Consider the following 14,673-nt stretch of genomic DNA (forward strand, 5'->3'; position numbering starts at 1 on the left):
TTCTCCTCCCCTTTTCTAATTACCCAGATTTGTCAATTATTCCTTATAATTTCTTTTGCATCTGTTTCCTTTCCCCCATTCCTATTATGCTAATTCAGGGTCTTCACACTTCATCTCTAAATTATTAGTAGTACACCAGTCTCCCTGCTTCCTTACTATTCTCCCCGTGATCAATTCTGTGCAACTTGGACACAGCGACTAGTATCAGTACCTTAATAAGCCTTCAATAAAAACTTGTTGAATGAATGCCAAACTTCATAGGATTATAAAATCATAGATGCAGAACTGGAAGGGACCTCTAAAAAACATCTAATCTAATCTTTTCATGTTATAGATGATGAAACTGAGGAGGTTTGGTAACTTACCCACTAGATAGGAAGTATCAGAGGTGGCATCTGAATGCAGGTCCTATCATTACAGAGTCTTTGAGTGCTCTTTTTACTACATCACACTACTGCTCAGCACAAGTTCCACTTTTCATCTTATCCTAATCTCATTTTGATCAATTGACTTTACTTCCCAGTACTATTAATTTAAATTATATCAAATTAGTATTTATATAGCACTAAAAGTTTAACGATGTTTTCCTTTGTACAAGTATTGTTATCTTCAGAGGGAGGCAGTTGGCTAAGAGGATCTGGATTCAAAACCTGCCTCTACTACTTAGTACCTATATAGCCTTAGGCAAGTCATTTAATTTCTATTTCTTAATTTCTCAGTCTCCTCAACTTCAGAATGAGAGGATTAAACTAGATGTCTCTAATGTCCTCTCTCACTTTAGATCCATGATCAAAAGGGAGTGGTGGAGTGGGGGTGGAGGCACAGACAGGTTAGACTCGCCCAAGATCACATAGCTAGCTAATCGGCAGAGAAAGGAGTCATATCAAGTAATCTTACTCCAAGTCCAATGCTCTTTCCACTACATCTGGTTAAACTGTTATCATCTCATTTCAAGCTCTAATATCCATTTCCATAGGTATACTAAATGTCCTAGGTCAAAATCATTCACCACCACATTAATAAGCATTGTAAGAAACTATTGTTAATGCTCTATCATATGTCCTACATCTGAATTTGGACTTAGATGTCCGTCTTTTCCCAGATTCACTAAGGATTCTCAAATCTGCATGACATCTCATAATTTTTAATAATGATCATCACTTCATAATATCACGAGCTTGAAAAGCATCTAGTAAGTCACGTAATTCAGCCACCTCATGTTAAAGATTAGGAAACCAGAGGCTCTAAGAGATGAAGGGCCTCCCTGGCTCAAGGCCAGTCACACAGGTAACCCAGCAGCAGAGCCAGTACATCAACCCAGGTCTTCTTATGACAAATCCTGTGCTCTTTCCACTAGTAACTAAGGAAAGTCTGGTCAGTGATCATTTTCCTTTTTTCTTTGCACTCTGAGTGGTTAGGGAAGTGACTACAGGCCATAAAACTTCAGTCAAATTAAAGGTTTGGTTTAGGATATTCTGATTCGTTGAATTTTCAGAAATAACTGAAGGCCTGACACCCATGGAAAATGCCTGACACTCACTGAAAATGCTAAGTAGATTTTTCTTAATCTAAGCATATGAATACCCTGTAGGAGATCTTCTTTTGATGAAGCAGCCCTCTAGGAGAAAGGAAGACCTGAGTTCAAATCCAGTCTCAGACACTTACTAGTTGTATGATTTGGGGTAAGCAAACTCTGTCTGCCCCCGTTTCTTCATCTATTCTCCCCTCAAAATGAGGATAATAACAATAGCACCTACCTCCCAGGGATGTTGTGAGGATAAAATGAGATAATGTTTATAAAGTGCTTTGCAAACCAGTTGTTATTGTTGTTATTATTATTATTATCATTATTATTACTACTAGATGAGAATATTTCAGACCATCAATTTTCATCTTTCTCTATTACTAATATGGAAGAGATTGTGTGATGACACCAGGACATACTCTTATTTTTTTTTATTTTATTTTTTAAACTAAATCCATTATAAGAACTTCCTTTGTATTGTGCCACTTTTTCCAAAGTGGAGAAAATGGAGTACAGAAGTGTTCTATTTGAGGGTTCTGGTTAGTCATATTCCAGTTAAGATTTTATTAAGTCAGTCCCAATGTTTTATTATAATAGCCATTTTTCAGTGTATTTCCTTCCATCTCTCACATAATAACTAGTTTTTGTTTTGTTTTGTTTTTTTCCCTATGAACTACAGCTAATGGTTATTATCATGCTCTAAAGTCTTCACATTCTGCTCATACTTTTACAGGGCCCAATGCAAGGTAATGGACCTAACAGAACAGTTAGTCAATAAAAATTAAACAAACATTAGTAAATAAAAATTCCCTGTTTATTTAATGATTTCTAAATATTGTCATTGTTTATATTTGCTCTAAGTTGTATGTCAACATTTAAAAATATCTACCATGCTAATGGATTTCTTCTCTTTGTTTAATCACCAAGAATCTCATTAAAATTCCAATTACTAAGTGCCTCAGATTACCTTGCATACAAATATTTTAAAATCTGTTTTTAAGACAGCTCCTAGATTTCATTCACATTGCTGCCTGCACTCACATGTTTCACATACTATTAAAATTTATTTGCAAAAGTTCAATTTCCAGATCATTTTTACTTTAATTTCAAATTAAATCTAAAAAGACAAATACCACAAGTTATCTTTTCCTTTAAATGTTTAATTATATTCTCTACTTAAAATACTTGAAAGTTGGCACTGATCTTTTCTCTAACCAATACTTTAAATTAGAAAGCAGTTACATACAAAGTGAATATAATGCCATGTTTATTCTTGCTATTAAAAGAAGCTAAAATAAATTTGTATTCCAATTTTTACATTTCAATTACATTTCAAATTGTTTCTAAGTCAATAGACTCACTGTCCTGCTCTGATGTTACATCTAACTCAATCCACCAAGTTTTTCCTTGCTTTCGTTCAACTTTTTTTTATGACTTACAAATTCTCCTACAGATACTGTAGCTGCAAGATTATATCAAGTAACCATGCAACATTTCAAAATAGCAGGACAGATTGGGATCTGTATTCTATGGCTTCTAGTATAATACTACATACCTAAAGCTATCAAATTATACAAAGAATTTTAGAACTGGAAAGAACTTTATCAATAATCTAATCCAATCCTCTTATTTATAAATAAGGGTATTTAGGCACAATGACTTTCCCAGGCATTTGCAAGACTGCAAAGCAAATTAGCAAAGACTACATAAGGGCTCAGGTATATTTAACTTTTTGCTATAACTTGACACCTGATGAGAGCAGAAGAACAAACATGTATTTTCCTTTAGCAGTCCAAATTAACATGGATCAGGGATGCTAAAACACAGTCAGATTAAAACAATTAAAGTAAATATATTTTCTATCAATATCAATTATGTTGGAAAAGTAGAGAAGGGACTACTCATAGACTCATTTGTCTTTCCCTGCTCTATCTTTTCCAGTCATTATTGTCCACAAACTGACAGTGCCATTCTTACTCTTTTATTCCTTCTGTTGACATTTTGCCACTTAGTTCTCATGTTCTACAATTCTATGCTTACCAGCTTATAAAAACTAATTACTTTGAATACAAAATAACCACTTACTTGATCCACTGACATAAAATTGGCATTAGAGTGGTTCTATTTCAAATGTATGTTCATCTATTTTCATTTTTTAAAACAATTAAAGAAAATAGGCTGACACTTAAAAAAAAAAAACCTAAGACCTAATCAAACACAAGAACTCTTCCTATGTCGATGCCAAGTTTTCAAAATAAAGGTATTACATATGAAGAAATGTTAGCGTTCATAGCAATTTTTTATTTTTATGTAATAAATACAAATATGGGGCTGTTTAATGCATAACTAAAATTAATTTTTCTATACATCAATTAGGTCATGCTATATTTGATCCCCAAAATCAAATGCCTCAGGCTAAATTGTCTTCCCAGAAAACTCAAAGCTTGTCAAACTTTCTCCAAGTGAATTTCTCTTGCTGCAAAATAAATGTAGCAGTCATATGAATATAAAGTAACAATATAAATAGTTACAATACATTTAGTAGAAACATTGTTACAATGTTACAATGTTTCCCTGGCACAGTTGCCTTTCAATTGAAGGCGACTCAGAGATGAAAGAACATTGCTTCAAAGTACAAAGTAAAATTACTACAATTTTACTATGTTAAACAAGCCAATTGACACTGTCAATCTCAACCATAAAAATAGAACCTCTGTGAAAGAGAAATCTATCAACAAACAACCGAAACCACAATACAGTCTACTGTGTAGACTCTAGAAACTCATGAGTAGAAACTTCACAGTCCCACACAGCTACCAAGATACTCCTATGGCATTAAGGGACCAGCCACCAAAAACATATCATCCCAGAGAATTATATTCATCCCGGAGGAACTTTTTCGTGAAGAAACCCGAGAGTTTTTGTGTAATAGTGTATTTTCTGTTCTAAGCTATGACATCTCGCACCTGTAACACAAAAAGCTGTCAGGCTAAAATGCATTTAGTCATATCTCAAATCCTCAGCTTCTAAAAAGAAGTCACCATTCTACTTGACCCCTTAACACCAAATTCCACGAAATTAATTCATATATGCTTCAGGATATATTCCCTAACCTCGACTTAAAAAGGCAAGTTAGAAACTCAGTAATTTGGGGTCATTTAAAAAGACTTCCAATCTAAAGAAGTTGTTTACTTCTTTCTTCAATTAGATCCAAGGGAATGCACATAAATCAACCCAAATTCAAACTCTGGGGAGCTTTCTTTCACTTTCCACCTCAGAAGATTATTTAACTGCAGTTAGCTCAGGAACAAAATTCAGACATTTAAACTTGCCTGGCTCTGTCAACAGCTACTATCAGGTTTCCTGATCCACTCTAAGTAGATTAAAACTGCAGGAGTTTCACACTCTAGGATCAGTATGAGGCTTATTTCAGACCCTCAAACCGCAGTCCGCATAGACCACAGCAGTGCATCTTCTACTCTCTTGGCTACCTCTTTAAGTGAGACATTAAAGCATTTTGCTAAAGGGATAACGATTTAACAAATATTTAACAAGCAAGATGCTGGTATGCCCGGAGCCATTATCTCAAGACCCTTACCCCTCTGTGCTGATGTCTGTAATTCGCGACTTAGGTCTAGTTATTTGAGGAAGGGCAGAGGGTAAGAGGAAAAGAGGAAAGGAGGAAAGAAAAAGGAGGGAGCAAGAGAGGGGCCAAAAAGAGGAGAAAATGAGAGACCGAAGAGAAAAGAAGGGCATAGAGGGAGAAGAGAGAGGAAGGGTCGGGGGAGAGAGAGAACGCTTGGCTATGCATGTCTTGGGTCAACAGAAGGATAAGGTAATTTGGGGTGATGGTGGAGGATGGGAAGGGTCTCAAAACACAGTTGCCATACCTATGCTCTTTTTCTTTACCTCTCTTCCCCGCACCCCCCCCCCCAACCGCATTATGTTAAACAGCACTGCTCTTAAACTGAAAAAATGAGCCCCGTCTTTCTAGACTTCGGCATTTCCTTCTTGCAAGGAAGCCACAGAGTGCACCCAGCGCAATGACAGGTATCTCTCTATCTTCCCTTGGAGTAGCTTCCACTGCGCCCAGGCTGGACGGCTCTCCATCTGTCTGAGGACCAGTGCCCGCAGGGTGGGCACAAGCTGCCACCCCCGCAGCTTGGGTTGCGAGGTGGGGGCGCACACGCACACTGGGGAGGGGGGGTTAAGCGCCGCCAGCTAACTTCCCCCGCGCCAAGCAGCCCCCAGCCCCATTTCCACGCAGCCCCGCGACACCACCCCCCCCGCCCCGGCTCGGGGGAGTGTGCGTGTCCGGCGCGGCGGGCGCAGCCATCCCGGCCCCGTTATCTGCAGCCGCGTCAGGGGCCGGGATGCGCGGGCCAGGCGGGGGGAGGGGAGGGGAGGAAAGGGTGTCCCCCTGCAGCCGGGGGGGCAGGGGGAGGACGGAGGGAAGACGGGGGAGGGGGAGGCAGCCGCCGCCCCCGCGGCCGGAGCCCTTACCGAGTGGTTCACCCCCCACATGAGGACGCTGAGCAGCGGATCGCTGGCTCGGAACAGCTTCACTTTCTGCGCGACGAAGTGCTTCTTCTTGGTCTTGGTCTTGCTCGCCATGACCGAGGACACCAGGTTGCCGGGGGTCGCCATGGCCGCCGCCGCCTCGGTCCCCTCCAGCGCCGCGCCGCCGAGGCCGGGGAGCCGCCCTCGCTCACACGCCGCCGGCCGGGAGCCGCGGCCGCATGCCGGCCCCGAGCCCCGCCGCTCTCCGCGGCCGCCGCCTACGCCCACTCCCGCTCCAGCACCCGCGCGCACTGGGGGCCCCCAGCAGCCGCCGAGGAAGAACCGCCGCCGCCGCTGCGTCCGCGTCCGCCCGCCCGCTTCTCACTCAGCCCGCGGCTGGACCAGGCGCGCCGAGAGCGGCTTCCGCGTTGGGCGCTGGCGTCATGACGCACGAGGCGGGCGGGAAGCGGGGCCGCCGCGGGGTGGGGGGGCGGGGGGGAACGAGGGGAGTAAGGGGGGGCCCGATCCGTGGCGCTCCTGGCTGGGGGCGCGCCCCCGGGGCGGGGCGGGGAGAAGAGCGGGCGCGAGCGCGCGCGCGGCCCCGGGCGGGGGTGTGAGGCTTAGGGGGGAGGGGGGGACGAAACGCGAAGGAAACCCCCACCCCACGGCTAAGTCCGGGGAAGAAAAACTACCCGAGAGGGGAGAAGAAACGGGGCGCAATCATCGCAGCCGGCACCTTTATTATAGGGCTTTACATAATTATCTGACACCATCTCTGAGGACCAGGGCACAGGTATGAGCATCCTTCCCCGCTTTACACGCGAGAAAACTCAGAGGCAGGAGTCGGGCCCAGCTCTTTCGTGACCCCAAGTTCACTGCCCTTTTAGATAAGCCTCACTGCCTCCTTCACAAGATGTCAGGGTGGCCAAGACCAGGATCGTTGCAAGTACGAAGCGGTGGGGGTTTTACTGACATCTGGCTGGACCAAAGACAGGCTGGCTCCCGCTGACCTTTCCGGTCTATTTTATTTTACTCCCCGTTTATCTACTCCCACGTTCTAGACGATCTGGACCCCTACGTGTACCCCTACACCAAGTAGAGTGTTCCACCTCCCACTTCTTTTGCCTTTGCACAAACGATGCCCCATGTTTAGGTTATACTCCTTTCTCCCTCCTGCCTGGTAGAATTTCTAACTTCCTTCAAAGCAAAGCTTCAGGCACAACCTCCTCAAAGACAGCTTTAACCTCCCCAGTTGTTAGTGTGCTATCCGGTCCACTAGGCCGTACTGCCTCTCTTAACTTGGTAGTATATGTTATATTTGTGGATGGTCGTTGTATCCACGAAAACGAAATTTAAGCTCATTAGGATACTGACCGTGTCAGTTTTTGTCATTGTGATGCCCAGTTCCTAACACCATCCCTTTCAAACAGTTGACGTTTCATAAATGTTTGTTGAATTGTCCTAAGTAACCCTAAAATGAACTTCTTTACCGACCATATCCCAAAACTCACTAGGTCTTACCAACTGGGCAACCACTTCGGACCACCACCAGAACTCTTACTGTATTCCTGCTATTCAGAAGAGAGCCTTCCATCTAGTACTTTAAAAACTTTCACCAGACTTTACCATCTTCTCAAGAGATCTCTGCTCTCTCCTTCCTTTCACCATCAAACTACTAGAAAAAGCCTATCAGCACACTCTTTGTGCTTCCATTTCCTCTAGTCCCACCTGCTCTGCAGCCCTTTGCATCCAGGCTTCCAACCTCATCACTCAACTAAAACTGCTCCCTATGAAGTTACCAATGATCTCTTAGTTGACAAGTCTGATCTTTTCTCAGTTGTCATTCCTGATCTCTCTGCAGCATTTGACACTGTCGAGTGCCCTTCCCTGCTGGATGCTTTTTCTCTGGGTTTTCATGTCACAGTTCTCTATTGGATCTTTTACCTGTCTGACCACTCCTAAGTCTTCTTTGATAGCTTATCATCCATATCACACTCCCCCCACCTCTTCAACTCCCATGACCTCTATCTCTAGTTTCTCACTTACTCATAGGTGTGGTCAAAGCCTATTCCTTTCTTTCAAACCCTCTGCCCTAGGTCCAAGAATTCCTAGTTGCACTTCTGATCCAGAGAGTGAGGGTGGGGATGGGAAGACAAAGCATTTGCAGAAGCTGGGAAAGGTGAGGACTATCCTTAGAAGTTAACAGAAACAAAAGCATCCTTAGAACAAGAGTGTCGGTGTAATTACGTTATTGTTTCACTTACAGGTCAGGAGACAAACATACTGTTTCTCATTTAATCTGATAATATAGGAGTTCTTAACCTTATTGTATATAATGAACCTTTTTGGAATCTTTATATGAAACGTACGGACCTTTTCTCAGAATAATGTTTTTAACCGCATAAAATTAAAATTAAACACATAGGATTACAAAGGAAACAAATTATAATGAAATGCTTTTATTAAACTACTTTTTAAAAGTTCGTGAACACTGTGTTAAGAATCCCTGAATTGATGGAACATACATAGGTTCTCTACACATGGAAACATTTTGTGAACTGTTATCAATAAAGAAACTCTTTCTTGGGTACTTAGACTGGGTCCAGATTTCTTTTGTCTGACACTTCATCAGGAAGGTTGAATCCTCTGTATATATTAAGCTTAACTATTGAGTCATCACAATCACTAACATTGACTTAGTACTTCCTGATTGTAAAGCCCTTTGTAAGAACTGGTGGGGAGGGAGATAGTCCCAAGTATTATTAGCTTCATTTTACAGATGAGGAAACTGAGGCTCACATAGATTATGTGAGTTATTCCAAACTGTATAGCTATTAAGTGACAGCCAGGACTATAAGTCTACTGCTCATTCCAATCTACCCCACACTGTCTTCTCTGCTTTCTTAGCTATATTTTATGTGAGCATGAAGTGATAAATCATTCCTGTGAACTGATCCTAATTCAGGCACTTATTCAGGCAATGAAAGAAGTAAAGATTGGGGAATAAAACTGTCAATAACAAACAAAGTTTCTGAATTTCCTTTCTAGAGGGCACAAACATTCTTTAATGCAAAGGCAAACGGGGGTAGGGGATTCCTTTAAAGAGAAGCAAAAGGAAGAAAATATAGAGTAGGGGAGCCTGAGATCTATAAGGATATGAAACTGAGTCAAAAAAAGGCAGGTGTTATACCTCCTGCTATTGTACTTCTTGGCATAAAATGTGTTATGCTGCCACCCTAGAAGGATGCCCAGGGTGCTAGGCTTACAAGCAATGCTCCAGTAGCCACTCACCAAGAAAAAGACAGGGAGTATTTAGTAGGATTTGAAAGTCACTCAGTATTTTCTGTTTTTCTTTTTCTTTCCATAAATAAACTAGGTGATTATTCCACTTAAAGTATAGTGGACTCATGTTGGCCAAGTTATACTATTTTAGGAGGAGGAGGCAGAAGAACATGAAAGTTCTAGTTGGTTTCATCCTTCGACATAGTACACACTAAATAAATCATAGATTTAGAGCTTGATAGAACCTTGAGATCAAGTCAAACCTACCCATTTCACAGATGAAGAGTCTGAGGTTCAGAGAGGTTTTAAATAACTTTCCTGAAGTCACACAGATAGTAAGAAGTAGAGCTGGTTTTAAAACTATGTCATATGATTTCAGATACTACATTGCCTCCTAGTTTGTTGAATTAAATTAACATTTTTAAAAAGCATAATAATTCTCTTCTTTCCTTTGGATTTGCTATTTAGGAGTACATTATATGTAGCTATGGAACTAGCATTGGAATTCTGAAGTCATTCATTCATGCAACAAATATTTAATCAAGTTTCTTTACAGTATACACATTACATTCCTCTTCAAAACAACCCTATCCTGAAGATAGTGTAAATGTTTTTTTTCCCCATTTTACAGATAGGATAATTTAGACCAGTTAAATGATTTGCTCAGGATTCCAGAGTTAATTTCAAACCCCTGACTCCAATATAGGTCTTGTGACTCTAGGAACACTGTTCATTAACATTGCTGAGCTCTCTGCCTCAGAACTTTGTTTATTACCTACTGAGAAGATTGTAGAAAAGGTAGGTTTTCCTTGGATCCTATGACCAGGAATTTAAGTAACCAATCATAAACATTTATTAAGGACCAGCTATGGGACAGACTCTGTGCTGTGTGCTGGAGAGCCAATACAAATATGAAACAGATCCTGACTCTATCACAGGAGATAATATGCACATATATAAAGAAATACAAAATACATATGAAATTCATGCAAGGTGATTTCTGTGGGAGAGGGTACAAGCAGCTAAAGGGAAAGAAAAGGTTTCATGTAGAAGGCAGCACTTGAGCTGAATTTTAAAGGAAACCAAAGATTGGAAGAGGGAGAGGTGAAAAAGGCACATATGCCAGGCATAGAAGACAACTAAAACCACCTTGTCATCAGATGGTCTTGCATAAGTGGAGAATGTATGCCATAAAAGCCAAAGATAACTTTAGAAAGAGGCTCCCAAAAACCTCATTAAGTCATTAATCAGTCAATAGAAGACTTTTCCTTTTTTATATCTAGAACCTCAAACTACACAGGAAAAATATTAAACCCAATAAATGTTATTGTTGCTTGTAATTTCATTTTATTTCATTTTTACCTGGGCCTGTTACTTCATAGGTATAGAGAACTCCAGTGAAGAAATTGTATCTGCCAACACATACCTAAAACTATTCTGCAATTTATAGTTTTAGAACAATGCTTGAGACACAGACATAGTGAAGAGTGCAGAATTAGCATTTGACAAATCATGTGGTCCCTTTCCATCCATCATATGTCAATAGCTATATGTGTGTACACATACACATATATCTATATTTATACATGTTTTATATATATGCATATCATTATGTTTGTTTCAGGCTAAAACAGTAATCCAAAGTCATTCCTTTATAGAACACATGCAATATTATAGTTAGTACAGCTTTTTTAAAGTATATCAACAATCTTATTGAAGCAACATGATTGCCAAATTTACCCACTCAAAAGAAGATTTTGAAATTATCAGTGCCATACATACAAAATAATTGTCAGGTCCAAAAAGTTCTGAACCTTTTTTATAGGTTATTTTTAAAAGTCCCAGTGAAATTCTTTCACTTGGCATAGTCCCATTGAACTACTTTTAGAGGGTCCTACTAATACTGTTTACTTTTAAAAACCACATTACTTGAAGCAACGTCGGTTCAAGAGTATGCATGTAATTTATGAGATTGCTCAGCAGTAACTGAAAAATGATTCCAGTGACTTGGAAACAAGCTTGAAAAATGGCTCCCAAAAGATGGTGTTTGTGTTAAAGCCTAGAAATCTGCAATTCATTCAGTTCCAGTGTTACAAATTATGCTTCAGGGCATTGTTTGCAGTTGGCTTTAACATGTATAACTAAAATTGTACAAATTGTACCAAGATTTTATAAACACTCTATGTGTATGTTATGACATATATAGAAACCTAACCACTTCCACCTATTTTGAAGGGCCAACTTATCTGGCCAAGGCAGTGTGGTTTGGTGAAAAGAATTGGGCATCTAGAGTCCCAGATCTGGACTCAAATACTAGTTCTTCTACTTACTATCTGAAAGACCTTGGTCAAATTACCTCTTCTCAATTCCTCATTTGTAAAATGAGAGGATTGGATTAGATGAGCCCTATGGACCATTCCAAATGAATATCTACAATGCTCTAAATGACAAAAAGTTGGCGCTGCCACTTACCAACTGGGTGACCTTGAGCTTGGTGATCTTAATCTCTAATCCTTAGCTTTCTCAACTGTAAAATGGGGATAGTATACTTGGATGCAGAGGCAGCATGAGGTAGTGGAAGGCAGGAAGACTGGGTTCCTCTAATTCCTAACATCTGAATATAACATATCTGAATATAGCGTATGTGAATATAACATAACACTGCCCTCTCCGTGTGGCAGAGAAGTCTGTAAGGTGATAAACTGCTGATAAGTTGCCAATCTGTATAAGTGGAGGGAGTTGCTACACAGAGTTTTTCCAATATTGATGCACTCATACATGCAGGCCTTGCCAAAAAAATACTTGAATGACCCACTTCACGAGGTTGTCAGTGTACAAATCATAGGAACGAATGTAAGCACAATCATAAAGCATTCTTCAGGCTCATATTCAAAAAAGCATTTATTAGGCATCTGAGAGGTACTGAAGAACTAGGCACTGGTATTACAGTGACAAAAATAAAGCCATCACTTCCCTCAAGGAGCTTACACTCTATTGAGAGAACTAACACATATGCTAATAAGTATATGTACACAAAATAGATACCAGGTAATTTGGGGGTAGGGAGAATATTAGCAGCTAGGAGAGAATTAGGAAAAGCTTCATGTAAGAGATGTCCCAGAGATCTGAATGAAACAAAGGATTTTAAGAGGCAGCATGATACAACAGTAACAGTAGATAATTATATATACATATACATACACACATATATGTATGTATATGTATATATAATGTGTACCATTTACTATGTACTAGGCACTTTACCAAGCACTTTATATTTATTATCTCATTTGATCCTCATTAAAACCATGGCAGGTAGGTACTATTATTATCCCCACTTTGCAGATGAGAAAACTGAGGCAAACAGATTAAGTGATTTGCCCAGGGTCACACAGCTAGTAAATGTCTGAGGCCAGATTTGAACTGTTATTTCTGACTCTAGGCACTGTACCACTTAGCCACCCATGGTAGAGTTAAAAAAAAAAAAAAGCAATGGCTCGAGTCAGAGGACCTGGATTTGAGCTAGACCTAAGACACTTACTACCTGTGTGGCCTTGAGCAAATCATTTTGCCTCAATGGGCCTCAGTTTCCCCATTTCTCAAATAATGGAGTTGGATTTGTTGCTCTGTGAGGTGCCTTCCAGCTCTAGATTTTCAATTGTAAGAGGCAGCATTGAGATGAGAGGACAAAGGGCAGAGATGGGAGATATACTGTTACATGTGAGGAAAAGCGAGAAGGGCAATTTGGCTGACCCAGATAGTGTTCTCGTGGAGTTTACCTTCTACCAGGTTTTACTAGTTTATAAGACGTATTGTAAATTTAATGAGTCTGATTATCAGAGATCCAGTAGGGGCCAGGCATGTGGACATCCCTCATCCTGCTGCTGGCATGTGCTTCTCCTAACAGAAGTGTAGATACATTACAATCTGACTCCTGTATCCTTTATTCCTAGATACTTGCCAGTTCTGCTGATTAGCAATGTGTTTATCAGGTGATGGGAAGTCTTCAATAGTGGATAATAGACAAGTAAGCAAAATCTTTCACTTGTATAGATCAACCTTTTTGAGTTAGTCATTTTTTATTCCTTTAAAAACTCCATGCTCTTTGGGAATGTCAGGTTTTTTCATTATTATTATTTAGGGTTGCTCAGAAATCTATGACTAGAAAAGTACCCAAAGCTACCTTTAGCAAAACCAGAATAAACCAAAATAACCACTCATTAAAATGTCCTTTAGAAATAGATATTATAATTTTGGTTAATAACTTAGAAAGCAGAATAAATTAGCTGTTTGAGAATCACAGAATTTCAAAACTACAAGATATCTATATAGATCTTCTCTTCAAGGGTACTTTCTTCTTCCTCAGGTTCCTCTACAAATGTGATACAGATAGGGGAAGCCTAGGGAAATGTGGTTTGCCCTTTGTTCTCAAAGAGGACCAATGACATCAAAAGGGTGATGTCTTGACTTGCATGTGAATGTACTTTCAGCCAAGGGGCAAAGTAGAGTATTCTGGGCCCATTCTCCTTAGTGGAGATATGCCTTACTAACTGATAAACCACAATCTATTTCCTCTGGTTACTCCTGAAAAAATGAGATTAACAGGATCCCAGTCCAGGTCCTTGCTCCCTTAGAAAGCAGCAAGAAAAGATGCCCTGGACTGAATAGGCAAATTCCTCAAAACAACAATACCAATAGAAACAGAGAAAGGAAGGACTCCCAACATTGCAGGCAAAGAAGTCCTCAAATTATATCATCCTGTAAATAGTCTCTTTGAGAAGCCTTGGGTTCAATAGGAGTGGAAACAAGGTGTTAGGACAAATGACCTGAGTCAGGGCTCCCCTGCTGCTGGGTTACACTGCCTTTCTGTCAGCATGAACATCTGATGAATCCAATGCCCTGGATCATGTGATAATCTCTTTCCCCATCCACATTCTGCTTGCTTCCTTTAGCCAAGATCAATATGTTGAAGGTCATTGTATTCACTGCATAATAATATTGATGGCTGCAATTTATATAGTTCTTTAAAGTTTGCAAAACACTTTGAATCCATTATTTCATGTGTGTTTCACAACAACCCCGTGAGGTAGCTATTACAAGTATCATTATCTCCTCTTCTGATCATTCATTTTCAGAGAGGTTTGGGACAGCCCTCCTTGTTCAGAAGCCTTTCCTGACATTAAACCCAAGGTCACTTCTTTACAAGATCCCCATTGATCCTGGTTCTGCCCTCTGGAGCCCAACAGAATAAATTCAACCCTTCTTCCACAGGACATTCCTTCAAGCAATTGAAGATCGGTATCATGTCTTATTCCTGAGTCTTCTCTAAAGACTAAACTATACATGCCCTATTACTTCAACCAATT

The 14,673-nt window shown here is 40.3% G+C and overlaps 1 protein-coding gene across 1 annotated transcript in view; it reads right to left on the minus strand.

Annotated features, from left to right (window-relative positions):
• The window catches only part of PIP4K2A (phosphatidylinositol-5-phosphate 4-kinase type 2 alpha), a 204,576-nt gene extending 198,327 nt beyond the window's left edge, over window positions 1–6,249 (minus strand). Inside the window, exon 1 of the mRNA XM_036761152.1 lies at window positions 6,029–6,249. Coding sequence (XP_036617047.1) covers window positions 6,029–6,172 — 144 coding nt within the window. The 5' untranslated portion in view covers window positions 6,173–6,249. The remainder of the gene's footprint in view (window positions 1–6,028) is intronic.
• Window positions 6,250–14,673: the final 8,424 nt, after the last annotated feature.

The sequence above is a fragment of the Trichosurus vulpecula genome, chromosome 5, assembly GCF_011100635.1.
Source record: "Trichosurus vulpecula isolate mTriVul1 chromosome 5, mTriVul1.pri, whole genome shotgun sequence".
Taxonomy (NCBI): domain Eukaryota; kingdom Metazoa; phylum Chordata; class Mammalia; order Diprotodontia; family Phalangeridae; genus Trichosurus; species Trichosurus vulpecula.